The 18077-nt window shown below is 39.1% G+C and overlaps 1 protein-coding gene across 1 annotated transcript; it reads right to left on the bottom strand.

Annotated features, from left to right (window-relative positions):
- Positions 1-6766: 6766 nt before the first annotated feature.
- LOC585084 (calmodulin-beta) lies at positions 6767-15202 on the bottom strand. The gene is made up of 6 exons (XM_011677625.2): positions 15081-15202; positions 12605-12635; positions 11990-12133; positions 10678-10804; positions 9077-9192; positions 6767-8342 (listed from the first exon to the last, which is right to left on the bottom strand). Exons 1-6 carry the CDS (start codon positions 15081-15083, stop codon positions 8314-8316), a joined length of 450 nt encoding a protein of 149 aa, XP_011675927.1. The 5' UTR covers positions 15084-15202; the 3' UTR covers positions 6767-8313.
- Positions 15203-18077: the final 2875 nt, after the last annotated feature.

Here is an 18077-nt window from a genome sequence, read left to right on the forward strand (position 1 = left end):
GCATATCGCTACGCCACAGGCCTTTACAAAGTATCCTGCCGCAGTAATTGAATGAAATAATCTCTGAGTTTATGAATGGACCTATGAATCCGAGTTTGGTGAAGCGTGATGCCAGGTATAGAAGACAACAGCTCCATCGCCAGGAGTTAATTCGCTCGAGCGCCAAGCGCCAAGCGCGAACAATAGTGCGTACGAGTTCGTTATAACCATAGACAAATCTCTAGGATTATGACATCGACACCGTACCCGCGAGTATATAAAAGGCCGAAGAATTTCGTTACGAAAATAATACACTTTCATAAAATAGAAGTCTAGTCTTTTGAAGCACACACTCAGGGGCGTCGCTAAAGGGGGGGGGGGGTGGGGTGCAACACCCCTTCACCTGTCAAGATATTGTCGGTAAAATTGCGCTGCTGAAAAAAAGGTAAGGAAAAGAAAGGAAAGAGAAGAGAAGAAAGAAAGAGAAAAAAGAAAAAGAGGGAAGAGAGGAAAACAAAAGGAAACGAAAGAAGAGGAAAAAAGAAGAAAAAAGAGGGAAAAGGAAACAAAAGTAACGGGGGGTTAAAGAGAGGGGAGATAGACGGGGGTAAAAGCCTGAGAGAAGAGGGGAGGGAGTAAGAGAGAGAGGGAGATGTTGGGTGGAGTCGCCACAACGAGGGAGCAAGAAAGATACGCATAGATAATTCGGTTGCTGTGTCGGGTCCGCTGTGTCGGGATCTTGCTCGATCCTGTATTCTGTGACTATATCGATGCAGAAGTTTGAAGTCGGTGGTCGGTGAGATTATTATGTCGGTCGGCCGGCAATTTTTTTTTCCCTACGAACTGGGATTTTTTATCGGTCAAAGGAATATTTTTAAAAGTTTAGACAATGATTAAAAGTCGGTCCAACGAATCGTCTTCTTTCTCTAATAATTTAATAAAACGACAACAATTCCGCGCTTTGCGTGGTAAGGGGGGAACCGAATTCAGACAAGGATTAAGAATCCAATACATTACAATGTATCGTCTTCTTTCTCTAATAATATAATGAAAAGTGAAAGTTTCCGCGCTTCGCAAGGGAGGGGAGCAACTGAATTCCTCGGACAAGAATTAAGAGTCGAAAGCAGAACAAGAATCGTCTTCTTTCTCTAATAAGTTAATGAAACGTCAAAGCTTCCGCGTATGGGAAACTGGTTTCAGATAAGGATTAAAAGTCAAGAACGGTACAACGAATCGTCTTCTTTTTCTAATTATTTAATGAAAAGTCAAAGCTTCTGCGCTTCGCGCGGGAGGGGGAAAAACTGAATTCAGACAAGGATTATGAGAAGAGAACGGTACAACGAATCGGCTTTTTTCTCTAATAATATTATTGAATGAAACGGCAAAAATTCCGCGCTCAGTAAGGGGGGAACTGAATTCAGACAAGGATTAAGAATCCAAAACAGTACACAACATATCGTCTTCTTTCTCTAATAATTTAATGAAAAGTGAAAGCTTCCGCGCTTCGCGCAAGAGGGAGATAACTGAATTCATACAAGGATTAAGAGTAACAATTTAATGAAACGTCAAAGCTTTCGCGCTTCGCGCGGGAGGGGGCAACTGAATTCATTCACGGATTAAGAGAAGAGAACGGTGCAACGAATCGTCTTCTTTCTCTAATAAGTTTATGAAACGTCAAAGCTTCCGCGCTTCGCACGGGAGGGGGCAACTGAATTCATACACGGATTAAGAGAAGAGAACGGTACAACGAATCATCTTCTTTAATGATAATGAAACGTCAAACCTTCCGCGCTTCGCGCGAGAGGGAGATAACTGAATTCATTCAAGGATTAAGAGAAATAATGTAATGAAACGTCAAAGCTTTCGTGCTTTACGCGGGAGGGCGAAACTGAATTCAGTCATGGGTTAAGAGAAAAGAACAGTACAACGAATCGTCTTCTTTCTTTCAAAGCTTAGCGCGGATTTGGCGAAACTGAATTCAGACAAGGATTAAGAGTAATTATTTAATGAAACGTCAAAGCTTCTGCGCTTTGCGCAGGAGGAGATAACTGTAATCAGACAATGATTAAGAGTAATAATTTAATGAAACCTCTTCTTTCTCTAATAATTTAATAAAACGTCAAACGGGAGGGGGAGAATGAATTCAGACAAGGAATAAGGGTCGAAAACAATACAATTAAATAATTTAGCTCCTGGCCCCGGGTTTATGGTTAAATTTATAGACATTGGGACATTGGCATTAATATATTTGTCGGTAATTGGTGTCTAGTTTTGTCGATAATCAGTGGCCTCTACACCCCCCCCCCCCCACTGAAAAAGGTCTAGTGACGCCCCTGCACACACTTGTATTATGTTTGTATATTATATTCACTGTCGTACTGATGGGGGGGGGGGGGCTTCGGGAGGGGGCAGCCCGAGGGTCTCAGTCATGTAGAAATAATGTGATCATGCGCGACGAGAGGTTTTCCAGACATCCCGTAAACAAGGATTTCTTATGAAGCCAAAGTACACCCTAAATGAGAATTTTGCGTGATTTTTTTCTTTCCCGAATTCACACCCTAAACGGGTGTTTTAAGAAAAGTGTATAAGTATTAAGTATTTTTTTAATTGTAACCTATTGAGCATTTTAAAGTGCGACAGGGATTACCAGGCGCGTACGCAGGATTTTTTTCAAGGGGGGGGGGGGTTAACAATTTCAAATCGGGCCGAAAATTTCGCAACGACTCAGCCAGTCGCTGAATAAAAGGGGGAGGGGGGAGGGGGTAAAGAGGACATTTTTTTTTTTTTTTTTTTGGGGGGGGGGGTCCAATTTTTTTTGCAACGACTCAACCAGCCCCTGAATAAGCTGGGGGGGGGAGGGGTAAGAGGTCATATTTTGTTTTGGGAGAATCCCGATATTTAAAAATTTGACCGATCAACATTTCGTTCCGTTGGGGGAAGGGGGGGGGGGGTTCCTACAAAACACACACATAAAAAAAAGAAGGGGGGATTAACCCCCCCCCCCCCCCCGTACGCGCCTCGGGATTACCATTCAATTATTGACAATGTAAAATAAATAAAATTGCACTTCTGATGTAAAACTCACAATATAAAAATGTATTTCAATAGAGATGCAATAACATTAACCTTTACACTTCCAAATGGGTTTACTGCGCAGACATCATAAGTCCTTTCTTTGGAAAAAAGAATTACATTTCAATTTTGATCAATATTATGTGAAGTACCTGTATATGTTTAGAAAAAGTACACAATGTACAATAAACAGTGACTGTTCTACTATACAAAGTATGAGGGACCAGCTATGCTATATGCCTGTCTTTGCGTGAGACTTGGTAGGTCTGGGTCGGTATCGTGGGCATCCATCTTGATCTACTGAAAATCTAAAGACCGGCAAGCGCAGGCGCCGGCCGGGAGTCTCGCCAATGGGCATTATTACACCCCCCCCCCCCCCGGTCTGGCCCTTGAAGAAAAGAAAAATACCCCTGAACGCGTATACCGGCGCGTACAGCAGGATTTTGAACCATTTAGAAAAAGTAACCTTTTTCTCGAAAATGGCCCAACATGAACGTTTGTGAAACCCCTTAATGCGGCACCGCGCGGACCGCGTCCAATCTATAAAAAAGACACCCCTTCATATGCCCCCCCCCCCAAAAAAAAATAAATAATAATAATAATAATAATAATAATAATAATGATAATAATTTAAAAAAATAAGAATAAATAAATAAAAATAAATAAATAAAAAAAAAATAATAAAAATAAAAATATCCAAACCTGGTTTATTTCTAATTCAATACCAGTGCTAAAATAAAATGATTTTCCCGGTTTTTCCCACTTGTTCGTAAATTACAGTTGTAATAATAATAAATAATAATTAACCGTTCTTGTATAGCGCATAACACATAGTATTAAAACATGTCCCTAAGCGCTCTAGAGAAAAACACAACAAAATACAAAGACAAGATGTACTGGGTAACAGACAAAATGGATGAATTAAATATTAAATGAGTCTTTAAAGCAATCTTAAACTTAACAATGGAGTCAATGTTTTTTAAATGTTGTACGCGTTTGTTGGAAATTTACAGTCGGGCAAAAAATATGCTTATTAATGTCAGAGCTCGAGCCCCCCCCCCCCCCCCACAATACTTTTCTGAAACAGTATGTTAAAGAGAAATAGAAACAAAGAAAGGAAGGTGACCTGCCAGTGTCACAAATTTGCTCGTCTGACCGTAATTTAAAGCCTAAAACCCATGAGCTTTCAGGGGCTCTGCCCCATTAGGGACCCTACTGCAGGCCCTCGGATGCTCCTCTCACCGTAATTTAATGCCTAAACCCCCTGAGCCCCAACCCCCTGAGCCCCATTCGATCGTTACGCTCTACCTGATCGGAAATACTTTAGCCCCCCCCCCCCCCCAGAAGAAAAAGAAAAACAATAATGATAATAAAAAAATTATTATTATCCATTAATATATATAAATGACAAATTATTTTGGAAATTATGTTATCTTCTTCATTTAGGCCATAATTGCTTTATCTAATCAGTTCTCACCTTTATTCGGGTGGACTATTCAGCACTTAACAGCACAAAGCCCTCAATACATAAAACTGGGCAATTACTATCGAACACATTCTCAGAGCTGCCAACCTCCAGAACAGAAAATCAGTAATCACAAGGCTCAAAATCAGTAATTTGGGGTATAAATCAGTAATTTCTTATGCGGCGCTATGAATCTAAAAAAACGACACGCCAACACTGCGCGGACGCATGATTATCTGAAATTTTTGGTGATTTTACTCACACAAAGATGTTAAGTATTGAATTTCAGGTCATCACAACACAGTTTATCATGAAAAATGGCTCCTATTCACAGCACTCGCTACGATAAATCATATTTAATTCATTAAAAAAATTATAAAAAAAAAAAAAAAAAAAAAAAAAAAAATCTTTTTTTTTTTTTTTTTTTTTAAATCCGTAATTTGAGACAACATTCCGTAATGGTCGTTAATTTCCGTACCAATTACGGAAAATCCGTACTAGTTGGCAGCTCTGCATTCTTTTGTCCAACGCACGTAGAAGAAAAGGGCCCAGGCTCCCACCCTCCGTATCACTCCTGAATTATTCAGAATACGCCACTGGGAAAATTACAATGTTATCATCGCTCAGCTCCCTTTCCAAAGAAGAGGTATGATAGGAAGAGAGCGGGGGGTGGAAGAGAGACTGGATAGAGAGAGATAGAGAGAGATAGAGAGAGAGAGAGAGAGAGAGAGAGAGAGAGAGAGAGAGAGATGAATGAACAAGCCTGGGACAAAAAGTTATTAGCCATTGCATCTCTCTCTCTCTCTTTCCCTCCATCTTCATCTCCGGCTTTACGGCAAAATATATTAAATCTCCCTCTCCAGCTGGATCGAGTAAACCAGGCCTATAAAACACCAGATAAATCGATTCGGGAAGGAAAAAAAATGTATGCCATATTTTTTCCCAGGCCAGCCCGGTATGCCAAGCCTGGCTTCCCATCTCAATTAAGCTGTGAAATCTGATATAGCTCGCATAACTCTCAATATCATTGCTTGCGTGTACAACTACAAGTGGCAGGCGGAGGAGCATAACGAACTTCAGTAATGAACCTTTCCTATATTTTCTGCCCTTTTATTTTCTTTAATGTATTGTACATGGCGAGCAGTCGTGACCCAAGTACCGCAGAGTTGCATTGTCTTCCTACTCTCCGGGACAAAGCAAAAAGTAGTACCAATATTCACGTCACTAATAAATATACATCCCATTCTCTACAATATACTCTTCTTCTTCTTCTTGTCCATCTATATCCAGTGTTTATCATGTAAATATCTTTTTCTTACTCTTTATAAACAGGACTCCTGCACAGTAAGTTTTCTTCTTCAATTGTTATTTTACGATTGTACTTTAAACTGATTTAAATGAACAATCCCGTTCATCACACCCCCTCATTAATAAATGGTTGATAATTGTTGAATTAATTTGTTGGTAATAAGAAGGAAATAACTGCAGCAGTTTTCCCAACCATGCACACAACATATTCTCAATATATTAGTTCATAAATGCATTCTTTGTATTGTCCTTCATTACAATTAAAAACCTCGACCGACAAACTTTGTTGCTGCCACATCGAGCAATAATATGAGCTTGACCACGACTGCGACAAGGAAAATAAATTAGAAGAGATTTGTGAATGGATGTACATGTACTCCTAACAACCCTGCGACATAATAATGTATGAATTATTCCACTCGTCAATGTAGTATTCTACAAAATTATCAAATAATTCAACATTTACACACATTTACGTACATACCGGTATACAACTGTACATGAATTTCGAAAACAAAATTCTTTCTCTTTCTCTCCGTCTCCCTATCATTCGTGTTCTCACTAATTCTGCTTCTCACAACTTACTCTCAAAAACACACGCACGCACACATGTTCACATTGCACAATGCAGTTCATGGTACGACATAAATTCACTGTAACATCAGTAAAGGGGTGGAAACACCCTCCTACATCCCCCCAAAGAAGAACGAGAGGGGACTGGCATAAGTCAAGAGAGGGAGAATCAAATCCATTGATACATTCCCGTACAGAATAAGGAAACAGGGACAGGAGGGCGGCTATACTGTAATTGCCAGTAAAATTTGCCTCCCACTCTCCAAAAAAGGGGGGTTTGTGAATTGCCTGGCTGTAATTAAAGAACTGCATTCATACAGTGAGAACACAAATACAATCAAAATCATAAATGACAACAAAAACACAAGATTTAACATGTCAATAGTATATGATTAGTATTGTTGAGCTGCTTCTAATTATACATGTTCCTGTATAATAATACATTTGTTATATTTGAAAATTGGTAACAAAACTGCAGAACTACAGATTACTCCCCACATAATTAATAATCATGCATATGAACATTTTTTTGATAAAAGTTGGCTAATGATTGTATCTTCATCTATTGAATAGAACAGAGTACAAGTTTTTGTATCTAGATATAAATGTGAGTTGTGAGCCGAGCCCAATTTGTACGACTTTTGAATTCACTTACAGTTACTATTATATATGTACAACTACTGTATAATATGTATGTATGTCCAGGTACACGCTATCAGTAATGTTTACGTATATACTTAATATGTTATAAGCAATTGTAATTAAGGAAAGACTGTTCAGGAAGTCTTGGAAAAAAAATATAGCAGAAACAGAAAACATCAAAGAAGTAATAAGTACAAAACCCATAGAGAATTAAAAACCTGTCAGTTTGTGTTCAACTTTTTTTTTCCTGGAAATCAATTGCTGCCATTGAACAATGGATTCATCAAGATTCTTGCTTTTGTTTTATCAGCTCCTTTGCATAATTCATGCATTTTATGTCATAATGGCACATTTAATAATATAAAATCACTTCGTTTAGAGACTTTACTAGAAGTGAACATCTTCTCTTCTCAACGACACAGAGGTTTATCTACATGAACAACCACATGGTCACGCTACTTTGCATACTTGAAACTTTCTGCAGAAGGCCCACCAAAAAGCTTGCAACATATATATTTCATTTTTTCTCCAATTCAAGGTTTATGCAGTAAACAGGTTTGAAAGATCGCAAAAATTATGGAAAACATAGAAAATATGAAATCATGGAATGCAAAAATCTCTGCTCTTAGCAACTCACATTCTCTTTTGCGAAAACAACACAAATTGCAGGAAAACATGGTTATTGCAATTGCAAGAGCAAGAACCGGAAAATAAAACAAGAACAAAATTAACAAAAAAACAAAACCCTGTTAATTTCAATTTTCAAAACAATATCATGAAATAATTAAAAGGAAAGAGGAAATCACTATACCTCCCTACATAATCATAGAGCCCTCTATATACAGGAGAGTATAATTACAAAAACTAAACATTAATATTGCTGCCATTCCAACTGTACATGATGCGCGCGCATTGTTTGAATGGTTTGTTTGGATTGCTACAAGGCACAAGGGAAAGCATCTAAAAGGGTGGTCTGTGACGCACGGTGGAGTGCGGGATACACATTACACAGCATCCAGGAACATTCCCATGGTATAAGCGTGACAAGTAGCAGGTTGATGAATGCCAGTAGGAAAAGCTGGGAGGTTGTTGGCATGGAATGCGCTGCTTCAAAGCATATACACTTGACATAAATGAACTGCCATGCTACATGCATTGTAGAAAAGGGAGCAGGGTCGGTCGAAGTGAAGAGAAGAGGAATTGGTTGATCGGGTGACAATGTTGAAGTAGGAGGTGGCACGCACGTGAATAATGAAAGATCTTGTGTACTGTTTTCACTTTGAAGTCATCATGGCTACAAATTCTGCAAAGAAATAAAATAAGAGATCAGATAGATTGCTTACAGCTGCAAGGTTATATGAAGGGCTCTAAACCTATAAGGTATGACTGAATAGAACTTAATCCAACTAAATGTAGAACTAGACCAAATGACAAGGTGTGGCCCAGTCTCCTCTTGTAAACCCTAAACTGGCTGGGTTATTTGCTAGTTTCTAAAACAAGACATGAGGGGAGGGGCGCAGGTTCTGACCCCATGCACTTTTGGGGGTAAAAAATAAAAATTAAATGCTATTGATATTGAAGGATTCATTTCAATATCTTTCATATGAGCACACGTGGCAAATAAAAATGTAGAGATACCTCATTGACCTGTTCAGAAAACTCCTGATATCCCTTTGTTTGTTGTTCTGGGAGAGTATATGAATTGCATAGGGCTCAACTGGTCTTTGAAGTGGGCACAAACAGGGAAGCAAGGAAAAGGCACAAAGGAATACATTTTGGACATTTTGGGTAGGATACTTTTTATAATTTTTTTCTTCCAACATCTGCTCAAATAGGTCCTATAGATCTGCAAGGTAACAACTCTGAATTTAATACATAATTTCATATATTAACCAGTTGCCTACAGGAAGAAAACATTTGGTCAGAAAGTTCTTTCTAAAAATCTCTTTTCTGATATTATTTTTTGTTTAAATCTACATTTACCTTTTATAAACACTTTTCATGCCCCAACAAGTATATTTCTATATAAAAGTTTACCTTCATAATTGACTTGACCATCACCATCAATATCTGCTTCCCTGATCATTTCATCGACCTCTTCGTCTGTCAGCTTTTCTCCAAGATTTGTCATCACGTGGCGCAGTTCTGCAGCACTGTAAAATGAAAGGAAAATAAATTAGTATATGTTTTAGTGACTTGGTAACATTGTTGAAGGTTGATGAAAAAATTGCTAAATTTTTGTATAAAATGTTACTTACTATATTCCTTCTACTGTACTAACCCTCTGACATGCAAAAAATCCTGAAAAAATTCTCAAACCACAAAGATATCTATAGTTTTCTTTGAAGGAGTCTATGTATGACACCCTCTAACAGTGATTAACAGTAAATTCTCCCAACCATTTTTGAATTTTCCCAACCGTTTTTCTATGGAAAAAAGACATAAAACAGGCTATAAAAAATCTGTCAACACTTAAATGTCTGGAATTTCCATTCACCTAAAATGTCATTAAATTGAAATAATATAGATGGGAGAATTAAGGAATCGATCAGATCAGTTTTTCTCAATTTGTACCATGAATAATGGTCCGTTTTTACTCAAATTTTCAGATTATCTTCAATTGTATATCTAGCATTGAAGTCACTACCTTAGCACCTCTATCTCTCATTTGAACAATGTTACAAAGTCCCTTTAAAATGGAAGATGAAAAAGATTTCAGCTAAATTATAAACGGTCCTTGTGGTGATACATTTGGGGATTTAGGAGCCTATATGTGGCGGGAAGAACATTAGTCATGTAAATCAATGATCGTCTCTTAATGGAAGATCAAATGCATCTCTCTAACTGCAACATTACAAAGATTCACAGAAATGAATACACCCTTCACAGCAGTGTGAATAAATTGGCGGAACTTTATACACGTGAATAACTGCACTATAAACAAAAGCCTCCGATCTATCATAGGTACACTATAAACAAACCACTACAATTCATCATCCAGTTGAAATTCTATGCTACACAGGCACTATACAATGATTCAATGAAAATATAGACTTAGTGAAAAATTGCTTTGATATAGAGTTTTGAACTCCATTTGAACAACTTTGGTCTTTTATATAATGGGCTCTTGTAAATAATTTATGTTAAAGATAAAGATCAGTTCTGGTCATGCGATTGCATTGTGAAAGAAACGTTGTGATATCGATCAGAAAAGGTTGATCATCTAGCATATAAGTATTGGTGTGTACTGCAAGGTTCCGGAATCATCAAAATGATAAGAAATTTGGCCCAGTCTTGGTAAAAGTTACAAGCACCGTACACAGAAAGATGTATATGGGACTACGCACACGTGTGCAACACATGCATTATATCTATCACACCCCAATAGATAAACTAATTTACCAAATATATCAATTAGTAATCGGTTTCCAGGCAAATTTGTTATCATCATGTATTTGTATTAGTCAAAACATTCTTTCACGTGATTGGTAATAAGAGCTTCCACTTCATTTTTGTTGAAATTGGGGCGTTTCCAATACTGGTCTTTACCTTTAATGGCCCTCCCTCAATGTTCAATCATGCCAACTGGTGCCCTCAGAAATAAAGGACAGGTTCACTATCAACCTCAAAAATATTACCTGATGAAGCCATTGCCATCCTTGTCAAATACCCGGAATGCCTCCCTGATTTCCTCTTCGCTGTCCGTTTCCTTCATTTTCCTTGCCATCATTGTGAGGAATTCTGGGAAATCTATCGTTCCATTTCCTGCAGACGCATGAAGGAAATAATGATAGTAGCGAATAAATCAAATAATTTACTCATGCATCACCCAGTTGAAATATGAACTAAAACAGTCAATTATTACTAATATAAACTACTACAGTAAGATGAAGATATGAACTAAGAACTTATGTGTTTCATTTACAAGGCAATTCATCAATCAATAGATAATAAAAGAGCTTCTTTAGCTCCAGCTAAGAGCATGAAAATAACCCAGCCTTTTACGGTTTAACTACATGAGTGGCTAGTATGGAAGAACACACATTTCAAACCCAGTACTAATTTGTTTGGAAGGGTTGGGGCATTGAGGATGATGAAACACAAGAGAACAAAGCCACATTGATTAGAGAAGGGGGAAAAAAAATCAGAATAGAACTTGCAACTTATCCTCCTACAGTATAACTAACGATACAGTTTGTCCTGCAGTGCAGTAACAATAGAATGAGTGACAACCCATTCAGAACTCAAGGTCTGCCAGTTGGCAGTTTACTGAATAATACAAAATATTGATTTATTGTGGAGCACGCACTGAACAGTACACTTTCTGGGACATACTTTACAATTGTCTATGTCTATATGCAGTAATGTATAATCGTCTATTATTTCAATTAGCATCATCTGGATACTAACGACTATCAAGGCTCTTTGATATGAACACAATTATGTTACTATAGTGGATTCATGCCAAACAACAGATGTCATTGCAATCTAATTATCAACCATCTAAGCATCGATTTCTTCCAGACCTACTTCCATTGGGAATACATTCAATGGTCGAGCTCTTGCCATGTCCATTTATGAAGGCAATCAAGGAGGACAGGAAAAAGTTTGAAAACTATGTTTCATTCAATCAGTAAATATTTTATAGTAGGAATTTCTGGTAAAATTCTTTTTTTTGGAAATATTCTACTGAAAAAAAAAACACTTTAAGGACATTTTACATGGCATGATCGAGTGCAAAGACAACATTTCTTTCTTTTTTCTTTTTAACATTCCACACGTTTATGACACTTCGGGAGATTAATTGCTGTTCCTTTTTTCTCCCATTATTGTCCATACTACTTAAAATAATAAAGGTCTGGCAGTTTTACAGCTAGTATGCTTCACATGATCATGAATGGGTAGACATCTTTTAGAATAATGCCAAATATTTCTCTACTTTTAACTTACCATCAGCATCCACTTCATTGATCATGTCTTGAAGCTCAGCCTCAGTAGGGTTCTGACCAAGTGATCTCATCACAGTACCCAACTCCTTAGTTGTGATGGTGCCATCACCGTCCTTGTCAAAAAGGGAGAAAGCCTCCTTGAATTCTATTCAAAGAAAAAGAAGACAAGAAACATGTGAGTAAACATCAACATTTGAAATGCTGTTGATCATCAATTATCTTGTACAAGTTGAACATGTATCATTCAAAGTTACATTAAATTGAGAGACAGCATAAAAGAAAAAGAGCCTGAAAATGATTGTTCTTTGTATGCCCTCATTGTTGCAATATGAAAAGCTCAGCCTACTGAAAAGTTTGGACCAAACTTTCATTGTCATGTGTGTAGTCCCAAATACACATTTGAAGTGCAATGCACATGACTGACTCTTAGCAACACAATTTCTTGTCATTTTGAAGAGCCTAAAACTCTAATCCTTATCAAAATTCCCAATTACTTTCATGCAGTTTCTTTCATAAAACACGTGCCTGTTTCCAGACAACTTCTTTCATATCTGATCACTGGAATGACTGGATCAGAACTCATCTCTAGGTAGGATAACACTTGAATGATCCTTACCTGCAATTTGCTCCTCAGTGAGTTGATCAGCCTGTATAAAACAAAAACAAAATGACATTAAGGACATATATACACTGCACTCCTAGATCTATTCAATGGGCAGATACTTCTTATGGAACTATGGATTTTTCCATTGTTTACACTTCCGATTAATGGTTTGCTTTAGTACATCCACTGAAGCAATTCCTAAACATGCAGCATTTTGTTTTTACACACATTTTATTGAAACATACCTGCAAAAAAAAACAGTGATTGTCTTTCGTCACATTACTTGGCCAGTTGGCCTTTTTTCTCGAGGCAATAATTTCAGACATGAATGATAATCCGAATCCTAAACAATACATTTTTAACCTCCCCAGAAATACTTCTCTAAAAAAAGGTCAATCCAGCACCCCTCCCTAACAATTCATAGAAATGTCAATTCCAGTAAGGTTTAAGCTTTGTCGATTTGATGAACTGCGCTTGCTGGCATTTTACCCTCTCCGAATCTGAGAGAGTAGCAGTTAAGCATGGTTCAGTAACAAGTTTCTTCTTTGGGGGGGGGGGGGGGTTTCGGGTTCTAGCATTCATTTAGAATGTGTTTCTTGCAGCCCTCACTAAAATAAATTGACAAAGATTTTTTGGGGTTGGGGGCTTGAAGAAGTTTTGAGCCCCTTCCCAACCCCCCCCCCCCCCTTACTGGCTGCAGTTACTTCTGTTTTATAATAAGATCTGCCAATCCCAACTTCACAAAAATCCTATTCTTTTCCCCCCCCAAAAAAACTATTTTTGATCGTACCTTCTTTTTGTTAGACTGTGTTCGTCAACATTTTGAAGAATTATGCATTGGTACATTTTACAAACATTTTGTTGAATTTTCAAGAGTTTCACGAATGATCCTTCAATGAACCAATGTATTTTTCTGGACCATTGATTGAATATGCATGATTTCGTCAGGACTGGTGTGTTCGATGAACCAATGAACATCCCAAAATAGCATTTTGTTAGTCGAAATTGAACTTTGTGTTGAAATTCCAGGCGGTAGCGGCACAGCAAATATGAATATTCATAAAGTAGATCGCCATTCACTCAAAATTGCTGAATATGCATGAATCAAAGAAAAAGAGACCTCGACCTTGTGCATATTCAGCAATTTCGAGCGAACGAAGCTCTATTCATGAATATTCATATTTTCATATTCATATTTTCATCTTCGCAATGTTGAATCGAAGATACATCAGGATGAATCGTCTGGTTAGGACAAAGAATCACCCTTTTTCCCCATCAATTCAAAGACCTCTTCAAATTAGAATTTGAACGTAGACCCTAGAGCTAGTTGGACGGCCCAGAGGAGTCAAAAAACATTGCAAGTCAAAATTGTAATAACTTACTCTTTACAATCCTAAATAATGTACCGGTAACCCAGTTTAAACACCTTTACGGCGTCTTTTGGAGGAATCCTACCAAGTACCACGTACCCAACCCGCCGTTTGAATTTTTCATATATGTGAGCTCCAGCTCCCTGGAGTTAAAGCCCCCTGTCCTACTTGTAGCTACTTGCTCCCTCTATATAGAAAATTTCCCCAATCGGAGCCTGTTGGTCCCCAAGATCCTCTATTTCTTTTGTTATTTGAGAGCCGAGTTGATGAGATAGCCACCTGTCTCAGTAACCTCGCTGTGTGGTCTAATCCCTCCTAAGAGTAAGAGTCCTAGCCACACTAGTGTTGATAAGCTTTAACGTGAACCCTATTTCAAGATTTGTTCCCTAACCCTTCCCCTAAAGTAAACCCTTACCTTAACAATGTCGATCAATGCACAACCATCGTCTTTCCAGGCTTTTTTTTAGTAGTTTGGGCAGAATACAGAAAATCAGTAATGAGAAGTTCAACATTATTATTAATGACATTACATAACTCTGCCTAAAAATTAAAATGGATCTAGATCTAGGGTCTATACCCAACATGTCCTGCATAGTATTATTACTAGATCTAGATTCTAGTGGGTAGCCTCTCGACTCTCGATAGTCCCGCCTTCTAATCTCAGCAACAGACTAACATTAACACTAAACTAGTGCGACTCTAAGCTGCCACCTGTGCCATAAATGATCACACCCACTGACCCAGGCCCAGTGACCAATCTCACGCGGAGCGAAAGGCCGAGACTAAATCCTTTAGCCTATAGTCTAGGCTTTAGTTTAAGGGCAAGCCACAGGTATTCTAAACACAACAAAACAATTTTAGGCAATAAACGTTACACCTGACGTTCGACGTTAATCATCAAGCTAATTATAATCCGTTAAGACGTAGGCCTACAAAAATAAAAATGGATCGTGCGCGTTCATGGTGACCTTTGCAATTTGCGCAAATGGGGCAGGAACACAATGAAAAAGATTTAACAAATCTAACATTTCAACATTTCATGCAGTTGAAAAAACAAAAATTAGCATCAACTGATAAAATATCACTAAAACTCGCTACAATGCAAATAAAATACTCACCATTTTCTCGTCTAAGAGGTAACTGGATAGTGCAAAATGAGGACCTGTAAGAGAGAGCTTCTACTTATCTTGCACAGGATACAGCAGTTGAATGGCCGGTCGCATACACAAATCCGAGTATAGTTTTCACGTGTAAAGAATGCAATGGGAATTTGTGTGTGGAATTTGTGTGTGGAATTTTCGCTTGTTGATATATGGCGCTACAGCTCAAAATCAAATCCATTAGCCAAGTCTTTCAATGGACCGCTTTACTGAGCCGCACTGCGACATATCCTTGCGCGGGACGATACCTTTGCGTTACATGTTACACGCATGGCATCCTTTACGTCACGTAAACTCCTATGAAATAAATTATGTCAAGAATTTATGCTTTTCTTTAAAACACACTGAAAGCTCATGTTTCATTGATGAATGGTTAGACAACTTACACATCTATGCAAATGTATAACAGATTAAAAGAAGAAGAACAATTTTTCAAACTATTCGAACAAAACTAAATTTCAACAGGTGTCTGTGGCGCATCTGTGGTGAGCACTGTCCCCAACCATTTGGCGGCTCTTGCATAATATGAACGATGACGATCTAACTAACACGCCGCGCTGCCATTACGGAAGGGATTCTCTTGTCATCCACTGGTGAGCATGGATATACCAATAGTATCTGTTTAAACATGGAGTTACTAATCTGGCTCGAAAATATAAATGTACAGTGCAAACTCAAACTCGCCAGGATACCGCCCCCCCCCCCCCCCAGGCCAAAATTATAGCCTCATTTGATATCTTGGCCTACAGCCAGTTGCGGATCTAGGGGGCCCGGCCCCTCCCCCCTCCCCCTCCCCCCTGGGAAAAAGGGGAAAGTTTTTTTTTGTTTAAAGTCTTTCCCCCCCCCCCCAAGCCACTGAACGAAATATCTGACAACGTAATTTTTCCAATTTCCGGGGACCCCAAAAAAGAATTGTGCCCTCCCCCCCCCCCCCCCCCCCATTTCGCAAAAAAAAAGAGAGAGAGAGAGGGAGAGAAGGGAAAGAGGAGAGAAAGGGAAAGAAAAAAGAGGAAGAAGAAAAGAAAAGGGTGAAGAAGGAGATCAGGGCGGAAAAATAGGAGAGAAGGAAGGAAATGGAAAGAATTTCAGTTGCAATTTTCCAATATTGCAATAAACCACAACAGGTTGTGGATCGGGGTGGGAGTGGGGCAAAAGGCCCTTGCCTCCCCCGCCCCCGTTAAAAAAATGGGAGGGAAGGAAATGGAGAAAAAAAAGGAAAGCTAAACGGGACCGAAAAAAGAGGAAGAAGGAAAAAAAAGGTGAAAAGAAGGGGAAATAGATCATCTGCGGTTAATCCCGCCAACAAGGTGTGGAGAAGGATGGGGGCCGAAAGGACCTTGCCTCCCCCCCCCCCCCAGCAAACCTAAAAGAGAGAGAAGGAAGGGAATGAAAAGGGAAAGAAAAAAAAAAAAAAGAAGAAAGGTAGGGGAGATCAGTTGCGATTTTTCCGCCAACAAAGTGTAGATAAGGGGGGGGGCGGGGCACTGGCGTACTGATCGGGGAGGGGGCTCGGGGGGAAATATAATTTAAACGTGGTTTATTTCTAATTCCATACCGGTGGTTTACACATAATGCTAAAATGACATAATTTTCCTCATTTTTCCTCATTTTTTACTAAATATTTATCCTAAATTTACAGCCAGGCAAGAAATATGCTTCTTGAGATGTCAGGGCCCGCGGAACGGCGGGGATTGGGAGCCTCCAGCTCCCCCGCCCCCACTTTTTTTGAAAAAGTATATTAAAGAGAAATAGAAAGAAATAGCAAGAAAGAAAGAATAGTTAACTGCCAGTGTCACAACAAAACAAGGTTTCAAAAAATGCTCATCTGACCGTAATTAAATGCCTAAAACTTCTGAGCTTCCGGGGGCTCTGCCCCCTGGACCCAACCAAAGGCCCTAAGGTGGGCCCCTTGATACTCATCTGACCGTAATTTAGTGCCTAAAACCCTTGAGCTTCTGAGGGCTCCGCCTGCTGGACCTCACGCCAATCAGTGAGTTTACAGTGAACTTACAAATAAGGTAAAAAAATATATTCATCTGACCGTAATCAAATGCCTAAAACCCCTGAGATTCCGGGGTTTCCGCACCCTCGACCCCACAAGGGTGCCCTGAAGCGGGCCCCTGAATGCTTATCTGACCGCAGTTTATTACCTTTAACCCCCGAGTTTCCGGGGGCGGACAAGGTATCAAAGCATGTTCATCTGACCGCAGGCGCGTATCCAAAGGTCGGTGGGGGCGCCGCCCCCCCCCCCCAAAAAAAAAAAAACGCCGGCCACAAAAAGAGAGAGGAGAAAAGGAAGAGGACGTAGGAAGAAAAAAGAGCTAACAAAAAAAAACATTTTTGAAATTCAGAATAATTTCTAAGGAGGCCAAAGAGATTAGAGAAACAAAGAAAAAAACACCCCCTTTTTAAAGAAATCTCCGGGTGAAAGTCAAATACACCCCCTTTTTTGACAATTCTCGGGCCGGACTTTGTCGCACGAAAAGTACCCCTTACCGGACATTTTTGTAACACGCATGCGGTCATTCCGACCCCGGAGTGGGGGGGGGGGGGGGGGGGGGGCAAAAGATTAAGAGTCGAGAATGGTACAACGAATCGTCTTCTTTGTCTAATAATTTAATGAAACGTCAAAGCTTCCGCGCTTCGGAGCAAGAGGGGGGGAGAATGAATTCAGACAAGGATTAAGAATCGAGAATGGTAATACGAATCGTCTTAATTCTTCCTTCGTTAATTTAATGAAACGTCAAAGCTTCCGCGCTTCGCGCAGGAGGGGGGGGGAACTGAATTGAGACAAGGATTAAGAGTCGAGAACGGTATACACCGAATCGTCTTCTTTCTTTAATAGTTTTAATGAAACGTCAAAGCTTTCGCGCTTCGCGCGGGAGGGGGAAGGGGAACTGAATTCAGACAAGAATTAAGAGTCGAGAATGGTACAACGAATCGTCTTCTTTCTCT

The sequence above is a fragment of the Strongylocentrotus purpuratus genome, unplaced genomic scaffold (genome assembly GCF_000002235.5).
Source record: "Strongylocentrotus purpuratus isolate Spur 01 unplaced genomic scaffold, Spur_5.0 spur5_scaffold_5, whole genome shotgun sequence".
Taxonomy (NCBI): domain Eukaryota; kingdom Metazoa; phylum Echinodermata; class Echinoidea; order Camarodonta; family Strongylocentrotidae; genus Strongylocentrotus; species Strongylocentrotus purpuratus.

What these genes read in the sequence shown, in the direction of transcription:
- LOC585084 (XM_011677625.2), bottom strand. An exon ending in CAATGAAGTGGATGCTGATG is followed by an intron (nt 10,805 to 11,989) that starts GTAAGTTAAAAG and finishes ATGCGTCTGCAG; the next exon opens with GAAATGGAACGATAGATTTC. An exon ending in TGGTCAAGTCAATTATGAAG is followed by an intron (nt 8,343 to 9,076) that starts GTAAACTTTTAT and finishes ATTTCTTTGCAG; the next exon opens with AATTTGTAGCCATGATGACT.